A 12,135-nucleotide genomic window follows, 5' to 3' on the forward strand; every position below is an offset into this window, starting at 1 on the left:
GCACCTATTGTCTATTGTCTATTGTCTATTGGTGGAAATCTGGGGAAAACTCTTATCCAAAAAGACCCGCTACCAAACAGGAATAAACCGGCACAAAGTTTGGAATCACAATGTTAAAAAAGTAAAATAAAATAAAAAAATTTAAAAGTGCTATACTCTTTTTAGTTTAGTTCAAAGAAACAGACCCTTTGGCCCACCGAGTCCGCACAGTCCAGCGATCCCTGCACACTTACACTATCCTACCCACACTTGGTATCATTTTCAAATTGATGCCAAGCCAATTAACCTACAAACCTGTACGTCTTTGGAGTGTGGGAAGAAACCGAAGATCTCGGAGAAAATCCACACAGGTCACGGAGGGAACATACAAACTCTGCACAGACAGCACTCATAGTCAGGATTGAACCTGGATCTCTGGCGCTGTAAGGCAGCAGCTCCACCACTGCGCCACCGTGCCGCCCCCAGAATATCATACTTGGAAAATTTGTTACAATGCACACACACCATCAAATGACAGTTTAACCACCACAGATATGAGGTTGAGACGGAAAAAAATAGAATAGCCGTGATTGGATGGCAGAGTAGACTCGATGGGCTGAATGGCCTAATTCTGGTCCTACGCCTTATGGTCTTTTAGATGTGGGGATCAGTAATTAGAGTGCATGTAAAATGAATTAATAGCCAGCTAATGCGAAATGCGTACACGTGTGCGCGTTTAACTGCCACAGTGTCCTACATTAGGCTTTTCGTCTCACATCAACAGTTGAATGAAAAGTCTCTATAAGACAGAATCAAATACATTGGTATCTCTCAAGTGAGGCTTTAATCCCACACCAAGAACGATCGCCAAGCACTGATGAAAACTGCTGTGATCTCCAGATGAGAATTAACGAGGAGGCTCACTTGCAGCTATTTGAATTATGATGTAGAAGTAAATCTCTGAGAAGTATTTAAGATGGAACAAAACACAGGCTGCCTTTCTTTCATTTAAGCTGCAGAGCAGAAGCCATGGGAACAAGCGGGCTGAAGGCTGTCTTATCTTTCTCATCTTTATTGGCTTTTGACAATTTCTCCTCCAACTGAGTGCCTGTCAGTTCAGTTTCAATGATCAAAAACAGTTTATGTTTCTGCTTCCCCGCCCTCCGACGGAACTTTTGACAGAAAGTGCGCAGAGATGTGATTGAGAGACGGCTGGCGGAAGCAATGGGCATGGTTGCCCTTGGACCTTCACACAGAATGGGAACTCCAACACAAAGTTCAATATTAAATGTGCAACAGTGATGGAGCGACAGAGTAAATGACATGCGCTTCAGGAGATGAAACGCAACTGGAGCTGTCTTCCGGGGAATCTCTGATGTGATATAGAAAGGGAAGGTGAGATGATCCCAGCCGATGTATATTTGAGAGGAACGGTGTCTTTTCTGGCTGGTTTTGTTTCTCTGCAGCGTGAGGCATGTAATGAATATTTCATAGAAACAGGGAGAACATAGGTGCAGGAGTAGGCCATTCGGCCCTTCGAGCCAGCACCGCCATTCACTATGATCATGGCTGATCATCTAAAATCATTACCCCGTTCCTGCATTCTCCTCTTGATTCCGTTAGCCTTAGCAGCTGTACCTAACTCTCTCCTGAAAACATCCAGTGAATTGGCCTCCGCTGCCTTCTGTGGCAGAGAATTCACTACTCTCTGGGTGAAAAAGTTTTTCCTTATCTCAGTCCTAAATGGCCCACCCCTTATTCATACACTGTGACCCCCTGATTCTGGACTCCCACAACATCGGGAATTTTTTTCCTGCATCTAGCCTGTCCAATCCCTTCAGGATTTAAAATGTTGCTATATGATCCCCTCTCATCCTTCTAAATTCCAGTGACAAACTGGTCTTGGGCATTTAGTTCACTAAGTATGCACCTCCTCGCCTCTAGCCTATCAACAGAACAGCGTCGCTGACATCTAGGGAGAAGAAATCCATTCAAACTGTTCCGCTCCCTCAGCTGGACATGGGAAGCAGAGAATCCTCTTCAGAAACCAACTGTACACACGTGGACGCGAATTGTGGACGCAGCCCAGACCATCACGCAAACCTACTGAAGAAGGGTCTCGACCCGAAATGTCACCCATTCCTTCTCTCCAGAGATGCTGCCTGTCCCGCTGAGTTACTCCAGTATTTTGTGTCTATCTTCGGTTTAAATCAGCATTTGCAGTTCCTTCCTAAACAAAACTACACTCCCCTCCATTGTCTCCATTTACACCTCACGCTGCCTCGGCAGGTCCAGCAGCATAATCAAGGACGAGTCGCTCCCTGGTCACTCCCTCTTCTCCCCTCTCCCATCAGGCAAAAGGTATAGAAATGTGAAAATGCACACCTCCAGATTCAGGGACAGTTTCTTTCTTCCCCGCTGTTATCAGGCAACTGAACCATCTTCTCTGAACCATCAGAGAGCAGTCCTGAAGTACAATCTACCTCTTTGGTGACCCTCGGACTATCCTTGATTGAACTTTGCTTGCTTTATCTTGCACTGAACATTATTCCATTGTCATGTATCTATGCGCTGTAAATGGGTCGTTTGTAATCATGTAGATGGGACACAAAATGCTGGAGTAACTCAGCGGGACAGGCATCATCTCCGGAGAGAAGGTATGGGGTGATGATTGTAATCATGTATTGTCTTTCTGCCGACTGGTTAGCACGCAACAAAAGCTTTCCACTGTACCTCGGCACACGTGACAATAAACTAAACTGACTGATGACAGGTAGGTGGCAGGAACAAGATTACATTTTTTTTAAAATAAATCAAAACCACAAAGTGCACCATGATTTGGCACAGAATGACGAAGGGAAAACTAATGTAGATTGCTCGACTGCAAGTGCCGACAGGCTGCGTGATCTGTATCTTTTATAATCAATTCAGCTTGTCAAACATGTTGACAACTTCCAACGCATTTGCCTGGGCCTAATGAAAACTAAAGGTAAGCAAAGACATGCACAAAAGCATTTTTTCAGGCAGCTTTGCCCTGGAATATTAAAACATAATTTAATCCATTTCCCCAGTCTGTCTGATCTTGGATTTATGTCAATGTATACAGACAGACAGGGGATTAACCCTAATAGCACTGCAGAAACACTTGACATTCGTTCAGCAGCGATTCAAAGATCAGAAATTGCCGGGATATTAAGTTTAGTAATTGATATGATGTTTCCAAATCCAAGTGCTCGATTAAAGGAAGGATAAAGGAGCTCCTTTCATTCGGCTGACAAATAAAGATGTTTTCATAGTTCTCAAGTCTAAGCAGAGATACAGTCACTTTTGCATTGTATCTTTAGTTTTTAGTTTTAGAGATACAGCGCGGAAACAGGCCCTTCGGCCCACTGAGCCCGCACATTAACACTATCCTACACACACTGGGGACAATTTGCACATACATCAAGCCAATTAACTGACAAATCTGCATGTCTTTGGGGTGTGGGAGGAAATGAGGAAGCCAATTTATTTACCAAAATGTCAACTACATTAAGCAATCTTTCCATTGTAAGGAAATTAGATTTGGTCTGGGTTAACATGCAGAAGTATGTAATATAGCACCTGCTTCCAATCTGACTAAACATAATAACTCTTTGGCAGACACAAAATGCTGGATTAACCTAGGACAGGCAGCATCTCTGGAGAGAAGGAAGGGGTGACATTTCGGGTCGAGACCCTTCTTCAGACTCCGGAATAACTCTGTGATCTCCTCATCATTCTTTGCAACTTCTAGTACAGAAAATGTAATAGCTTAAAAATGTATTATCATCTATTTCTATACATGGTATACAATGGTATGACAATACATTACTCAAACCATTATGGAAAGAATGAAAGCGATTGGGTAGGCAGAAGACATGTTAGGGGTTTAATTTCATGTGTGGGTATGGTTTTTTTTGTTATGTTTTTATAATACCACTGTTTACAAAACTAATTTATAAAGTTGCCACCTGTGTCAATAGGTATGAGAAGCCCTCCCCTGACAACATATCACATGCTATCCTTCCAAATGATAAAATGGTAGACCCAAGTTAAGGCAACGTCTTTTGACTCAACCATTGATAGAATTCCTTCCATAGACAGGGCGACACAGTGGCGCAGCAGTAGAGTTGCCTCCTTACAGCGCTTCCAGCGCCGGGGACCCAGGTTCGATCCCAACTACGGGTTGCACCTACTCCCCGTGACCACGTGGGTTTTCTCCGGGTGCTCCGGTTTCCTCCCACACTCCAAAGACATACAGGTTTACCGGTTAATTGGCTTAGTATAAATGTTTTTTTTAAATTGTCCCTAATGTATGTAGGGTAGTGTTGCTATGCAGGGATCGCTGGTCGCTGAACTCAGTGGGCCGAAGGGCCTCTTTCCGTGCTGTATCTCTAAACCTAAAACGACGAAACTTGCACAATATGTGAAGGATTCTTGCAAAATTATTCATGGGATGGTCGCACGTTAATACGTTCAGTTAGAGTTACTCCATTGAATGTTTAACCTACTTTTGTGACTAGACGTTATGTATTGGGGATTTGAAGTTCTGCTGACTTGTAACTGGAGGTTCTTGTAAGTACACGATCCCCTCAGGTTGTGATTGCACCCATTTTCTTCATTCCTTGAATATTCAGAGGGAACTTTCACAGTCAGAGGGGAATGTGGGTTGTGTGGGAAGGAACTGCAGGTGCTGGTTTAAACCGAAGATAGACACAAAATGCTGGAGTAACTCAGCAGGTCGGGCAGCATCTCTGGCGAAAAGGAACAGGTGACGTTTCGGCTCGAGACCCCTCTCCAGACTGAGAGTCAGGGGAAAGGGAAATGAGAGATATAGATAAAGAGAGGTATCGGACAAATGAATGAACGATCTGCAGAAAGTAGCCGGAGGGCAGGAGGATTCACAGAGGGGGTGTAGCGAGCTGGCGTTGCACAACTCTCGTGGGAGGGAGAAGGTACCTTGAGGAAATTTGGCAGTGGAGCAAATGTGGGCTTACTGCTTCTGAGGCGTCTCTGAAGTGATTGAAATGCCAAAAATTTAGACACAGAAAAGATAATTAATTATAAAAGGAAAAAAAGTTCAAAACAAGTAGGTCACTTTGGTGAATATAAATCTGTGGAGAAGATGGAAACACAAAAGACTGCAGATGATGGAAATAGTGAGCAAAAAACAAACTGCTGGAATAACTCTGCCAATCAGACAGCATCTTGTGGAGCGCAGTGGACAGGCGACGTTTCGGGTCGCGGCTCCTCTTCAGATTAATGGAGTAGAGGGGACATAGTCGGTAGAAAAACCTGATGGGAATAGAAGGAGCAGGGGCAAGAGCGATAGGTGGATATAGACAAGGGTCGGTTGATCGGAAGATGAGTCGGGTGGAGGAGAGAAGGATGGAGATAGTAATCGAGGTTGGCGGTTGGCGGTGGAGAAGACAAAATGGTGCAATGGCGGAATCTGGTAAGAATGGAAGGTGGGAAGCGAAATGTAGAATCAGAGGGAAGAAGGGAATGGGCTGAAGGAGAGACGAATGGGGCACGCACAGTCGGGAGCGACGAACAATGAGTGGATGGAGGAGGCAAAAGCAACTGTGTGATGGGATGGAGGGAATGGAAAGGTGTGTTGGGAATGGGGTTGGGGTGGGAGCTGAGGTGAGAAGGAGAAGCGGCTTCTCCTCAGCCAACATTGAACCATTCTACATTTCCTTGATCATCACCTGCTTTGATCTGTCCTTTTCACACCTTGCATGCCCCTTGTACCTTTCCATACCTCTAGTTACCCTCTCCCCTGACTCTCAGTCTGAAGAAGGGTCTCGACCCGACACATCACCCTTTGCTTTACTCCAGAGATGCTGCCTGTCCCGCTGAGTTACTCCAGCATTTTGTGTCCATTTTAGAAGAAGGGGATTGTTTATCCAAAATTGGAGAATTCAATGTTCAATAGACAATAGGTGCAGGAGTCGGCCATTCGGCCCTTCGAGCCAGCACTGCCATTCAATGTGATCATGGCTGATCATTCTCAATCAGTACCCCGTTCCTGTCTTCTCCCCATACCTTCTCCCCATACCCCCTGACTCCGCTATCCTTAAGAGCTCTATCTAGATGCATTCAGAGAATTGGCCTCCACTGCCTTTTGAGGCAGAGAATTCCAGAGATTCACAACTCTCTGACTGAAAAAAGTTTTTCCTCATCTCCGTTCTAAATGGCCTACCCCTTATTCTTAAACTGTGGCCACTGGTTCTGGACTCCCCCAACATTGGGAACATGTTTCCTGCCTCTAACGTGTCCAACCCCTTAATAATCTTATACGTTTCGATAAGATCCCCTCTCATCCTTCTAAATTCCAGTGTAAACAAGCCTAGTCGCTCCAGTCTTTCAACATATGACAGTCATAAACGTGGTGAATATGAGGTGCTGTTCTTCCAGTTTGCATGTGGCTTCACTCTGACAGTGAGGGAGGGCCAAGACAGGTCAGAATGGGGATGGGAAGGCAAACTGAAGTGGCTGATACCACCATTCTGGCCCTCCTTGTGGCTGAAACCTTATATCAGGATAACAAGGCTACCTATGCTAGACTCTAATATATTGACTATAGATTTGCCCAAGATCACAAGAAATTGCACAGAGCTGTGAATGTAGCTCATTCCACCACACAGACCAGCCTCCCCACCAAGGATCCATCTACACTTCACGTTACCTGGCAGCAGATTCCAGGTACCCAGCACTCTCTGTGTAAAGAAAGTGACTATTACAACTCTAAGGAAGCATGAAGAGATAGCAGAAAGGAAGTGTGTAGGAAGGAACTGCAGATGCTGGTTTACACCGAAGATAGACACAAATGCTGGAGTAACTCAGCGGGACAGGCAGCATCTCTGGAGAGGAGGAGTGGGACTCAAACTTGACTTTGAAGAAGGGTTTCGACCAAAAATGTCAGTCTGAAGAAAGGCCTTGACCCAAAACGGCACCCATTCCTTCTCTCCAGAAATCCTGCCTGTCCCGCTGAGTGACTCCACCATTTTGTGTCTACCTTTGGCTGAAAGGAAGTATTCTATTTGCCCAAATTATTTCCTCCCACTTACCTTCAGGCCCAAGCTGGTTCCTCAAAAGTGAAATAATTTCTTCCAGGTCAAAAGGAAGAGGCATCTCAGCATCTCCGTCGTGCCAGTGAGGGTGACATTCTGGCTGCTCGTCGACAGGTAGGTTATTGGCAAGTCTGGACTGACACCTGGAATGAAATCGCAAGCGCTGTCAAAAGTACAAAGTGAAAAGAATTTGACCAATATAAACTGATCAAAACAAGTTTCATGTGGATCAGACAAAGTCAAAAGAAACTTTTAAAAATGTAATTGCTTTTTAAAGTAATTCAATCTTGAAACAAAATACAAAATTGAATTGGGATAAATCTTTCATCTTTATGGGAGAAAAAAAAAAGCAAAACTAGTTTTGAATTCATTAACATTATCTACCAACTGTTAATGCAAGTCAAACATGTCATTGGAAAAAGAAAGAACATATTGTTCCACAATCCCCTAAAGCGGATTTGGATTATATCATCTCATGTTGTAATTTTCTCATCAGTTTCATTAAGACGGAAGGTAAAAATTGTTTTAATTTGCAGCTTTTGACTTTGTCTGGCTCTTCAGTACACTGATTAATCTGACAGAAAAGATCTTTAGTCAATTGTAAGGCATTTGTCTGACATGGAAAATATTAGATCTATGTTAGTTAACATGCCAGATTTATTAAGAGTTATGCTGAAAATAGTACAGCTCAAAAAAATGTACTTTGTGCATTGATAACCTAAGATGAAAGCCCATTACAACACGGATCTTCAAAGCTTGCTCATTAGAATGCAAAAGATGCAGCATGTGTCTTTTAATCACAGATTGTGATGCCTCACAAACTCCAGCGATACCACTGTAATCTCCACCACATCAGAGATTAGAAGTCAATTTACTTTAGTCTACTAAACATCATAAATCAAATCTCATATTTCTGTCTCCTTTTATGACAACGAGATCTACTCAACAAAATGAATGCACGCAGTCGAATCAATCAATATTTCCAGTGACACGTTGAACAGAGTTTTGAACTAGCAAATTACAGGATTATAATTAGTATTAAATGTATGAATTTATGCATATTTAATACGATACGCACATTCAAAAATAGCGGATTCCAGTTTTGGTGATGTGTGTTTAATTGCTTCATTAATGCTCACAGTGTTTATTCCAGGGATGCATTAGATAGTGAGGACAGTGTTAACATATAACATACCAATATATCTTCAGTAGCCTCCATCATTTCAGCATAATAGCATCTGTTAACATGCGCTAAGCACTATTATGTAACACATCACTTCATAAATAATAAGATTATCCGACCTCAGGCTCTGAAAAGAGTAATGTGTTTAAACGTTCTCATTATTTATTTAAAACAAGAGTTAAGGGAACAAAAGCAATGTAGGACAGCTCAGTTACTATAAATGACTGAGTGCATGGGATTAGCAAAATTGCAATTAGAAGATTTCTCTGTCTCGGGTACAAAGGGCACTTCCTACCAACTCTGCACAATATCTGAATCTCAAAAAAACAGAGATGAGACTTTGTCGAAGGGATCTTACGACCGGCTATGCTACATATGAAACGAGAATGGGCCAGTTTTGTTCAGGTTTGAATTAATTAAGGGTACCTCAGTAGTCAATAAAAGGTTAACGCCAATGTCAAGGAACAAAATGCCTTCCAGCTCAGCATCACTACTCTACAAGACTTCAATATAGTGCTTGGTCTTTGAGATCAATAGTTTTCACATGTGATTTTTTTAAATCCGCGCTGTCTTTTCAGTAGTCCCACACAGTTCAAAATTATTAGAAACGCATGCAAAGGCAACAGAAATTGATTTAATTAGATTATTTCCCCCCCCCCCCACCAAATTATTGACATCCTTTCTTGTTACCAAGCCACTTCCTGGATTCTGTGAGGAAGAGGGAACGTGTGACGGGCGAGGTTCAATTTTTTGATGCTCTCCTCAGAAGTGAAAGTACTTCTATGGAATTTTAAAACAGTTCTGTCAGAAAAGGCACCAAACGTCTAGTTTATTGAATCTAATACCATCAGCGTACAACGTTGTACCACATGGTGCGTGTTAGTAAATCAATCAACTAACTCTGTGCTCCACAGAGGAGCGACTAATGGATGCTCTGCCTTGCAGCTTCAGCAACCTGGGTTCAAACCTGACTTTGGGTGGAGTTTGCGTGCTCTCCTCATAACCACATAGATTCCATGTAATGCTCTGCTTTTTCACTTCCACATCCCACAAATGTGCAGGTTGGTAGCTTAATTGCCCATTTTAAGTTGCCCCTGGTGTGTGCATGAATGGTAGAATCTGGAGGGGAGAATGGTGAGAATAAGATGGCTTCCAGTCAGGTTGGTGCAAAAGTGGTTGCTTGATGGTTGGCAGGGACAAGGCTGAGAGGCTGAATCTCTCTATGGTTCTGGATGGTTCTGGAATACTTTGCCGCAGAAGGCTGTGGAGGCCAAGTCAATGGATATTTTAAAGGCAAAGATAAATAGATTCTTGATTAGTACGGGTGTCAGGGGTTATGGGGAGAAGGCAGGAGAATGGGGTTAGGAGGGAGAGATAGATCAGCCATGATTGAATGGCAGACTTGATTAGCCAAATGGCCTAATTCTGCTCCTATTACTTCTGACCTATAACTTAACTACAAATGACTCCCCAGATTACATAACTATACACAAGGTAGTGAGTTTACATTTGCTTATGTCATTCATAATAGTTGCAATCCTAATCTCTTGAATATTTTTTCTAAACTGATGTCTACATCAGTTCAAATACTGATTTATTTATATTTGTGCATTCATGTGTTCAATTGAATTGAGTAAATACCAAAGAGAGACACAAAGTTCTGGAGTATCTCAGCGGGCAGGGCAGCATTTCTGGAGAAAAAGGATGGGTGACGTTTTGGCTCGGAACCCTTCTTCAGACTTTGTGTCTAACTTCGGTATAAACCAGCATTTGCAGTTCATTTCTACCCATAAGTAAATTCTAAATTCCCCTCTCGAAAAATTGTGTTTGGATTTAAATGTCTGCCGATTTTTATAAAGTCCACAGACCGCAAATATAATGCAGGCCACTAAAATATCATCGGAATGTCTGAAAATCCCACAACATCATGCAAAGATGCTTAAGGTGGATTGTGGACACTTGGAAAATAGTCACGAGATAGTCAAGAGCATTTTATTGTCACGTGTCCCAGATAGAACAATGAAATTCTTACTTGCTGCAGCACAACAGAATATGTAAACATAGTACACTGTAAACAATATGATAAATGAGAGAGAAAAAAAAAGTTTAGTGTGTATATAGAAAATAGGTGCAGTAGGAGGCCATTTGGTCCTTCGAGCCAGCACCGCTATAAACATATACTCACACATACACACACATATATATATATAGTGTAAGAAAATAACTGCAGATGCTGGTACAAATCGAAGGTATTTATTCACAAAATGCTGGAGTAACTCAGCGGGTCAGGCAGTATCTCAGGAGAGAAGGAATGGGCGACGTTTCGGGTCCAGATCTTTCTTCAGACTGAATATATATATATACACACATATACACACATTCACATACACATATACTCAAAAATCAAACAATAGTAGAATAATAATAATAAACAATAATAATAATAATAATAATAATAATAATAATAATAATAATAATAATAATAATAATAATAATAATAATAATAATAATAATAATAATAGTCTAATGTAGTTCAGAGCTTATTTGACGTTGTGGTGTTTAATAGCCTGATGGCTGTTGGGAAGAAGCTGTTCCTGAACCTGGACGTTACAGTTTTCAGGCTCCTGTACCTTCTTCCCGATGGCAGGGGTGAAATGAGTGTGTGGCCAGGGTGGTGTGGGTCTCTGATGATGCTGGCTGCCTTTTTGAGGCAGCGACTCTGATAAATCCCTTGGATGGTGGGGAGGTCAGGGCCGGTGATGGACTGGGCAGTGTTCACAACGTCTTGCAGTCTTTTCCGCTCCTGGACGTTCAAGTTGCCGAACCAGGCCGCGATGCAACCAGTCAATGTGCTCTCTACTGTACATCTGTAGAAGTTCAAGAGAATCCTCTTTGACAAAACGAATCTCCGTAATCTTCTCAGGATGTTCTTTACGTATAACTGCATCAGTGTGCTGGGTCCAGGAAAGATCTTCAGAAATATGCACGCCCAGGAATTTGAAGTTTTTGACTCTCTCCACCATCGTCTGGTCGATATAAACAGGATTGTGGGTCCTCATCCTTCCTCTTCCAAAGTCCACAATCAGTTCATTGATTTTACTGATATTGAGAGCCAGCTTGTTGTGCTGGCACCATTTGGTCAATCGGTCGATTTCCCTTCTATGCTCTGACTATAGGAAGTGTCTACCTTCAATTTGAACCAGCATCTGCAGTTATTTTCCTACATAAGATGACATAGAATCATTTCAATGCAATGAGAATAGCAACATAAGCTAGGGACTGGAAGCAGGGTAGACATGGTTATTTGCTGCTTATACACATCAAGGAAGAACAGTAGCATTTCCTAGTAAGATGAGTAATGGCTAAGAGTTGAATTTAAAGGATGGGGTCACAAGATTAGTGGTCATGCAAGCATTACAAAAAGCTAGAATTTTACCTCACATTCATCTCAATACACATCGGGTCTTTCTAATTGCTGTTGTCAGGCAACTGAACCATACTACCAGCAACTAGAGAGCAGTCCTGTGCTACTATCTACATGATTGGACACCCTTGGACTATCTTTAATTGGACTTCACTGGACTTTATTTTGCAATAAACGTTATTCCCTTTATCTTTTCACTGTGGGCAGCTCGAATGCATTCATGTTAGAAACATAGGTGCAGGAGTAGGCTATTCCGCCCTTCAAGCCAGCACCACCATTCAATATGATCAAGGCTGATCATGCAAAATCAGTACCCCGTTCCTGCTTTCTCCCCATATCCCTTGATTCCGTTAGCCCGAAGAGCCATATCTAACTCTCTCTTGAATCTTTCTGCGGACTGGTTAGTGCACACCAAAAGCTTTTCACAGTACTTCGGTACACGTGACAACAAA

General features: G+C 42.4%; 1 protein-coding gene across 1 annotated transcript in view; it reads right to left on the reverse strand.

The window, feature by feature from the left end:
- fto (FTO alpha-ketoglutarate dependent dioxygenase) overlaps positions 1-12,135 on the reverse strand; it is a 274,627-nt gene that overhangs the window by 15,589 nt on the left and 246,903 nt on the right. The window contains exon 9 of the mRNA XM_078401633.1: positions 7,074-7,219. Within this exon, the coding sequence (XP_078257759.1) occupies positions 7,074-7,219 (146 nt within the window). The remainder of the gene's footprint in view (positions 1-7,073; positions 7,220-12,135) is intronic.

The sequence above is a fragment of the Rhinoraja longicauda genome, chromosome 6, assembly GCF_053455715.1.
Source record: "Rhinoraja longicauda isolate Sanriku21f chromosome 6, sRhiLon1.1, whole genome shotgun sequence".
Classification (NCBI taxonomy): domain Eukaryota; kingdom Metazoa; phylum Chordata; class Chondrichthyes; order Rajiformes; family Arhynchobatidae; genus Rhinoraja; species Rhinoraja longicauda.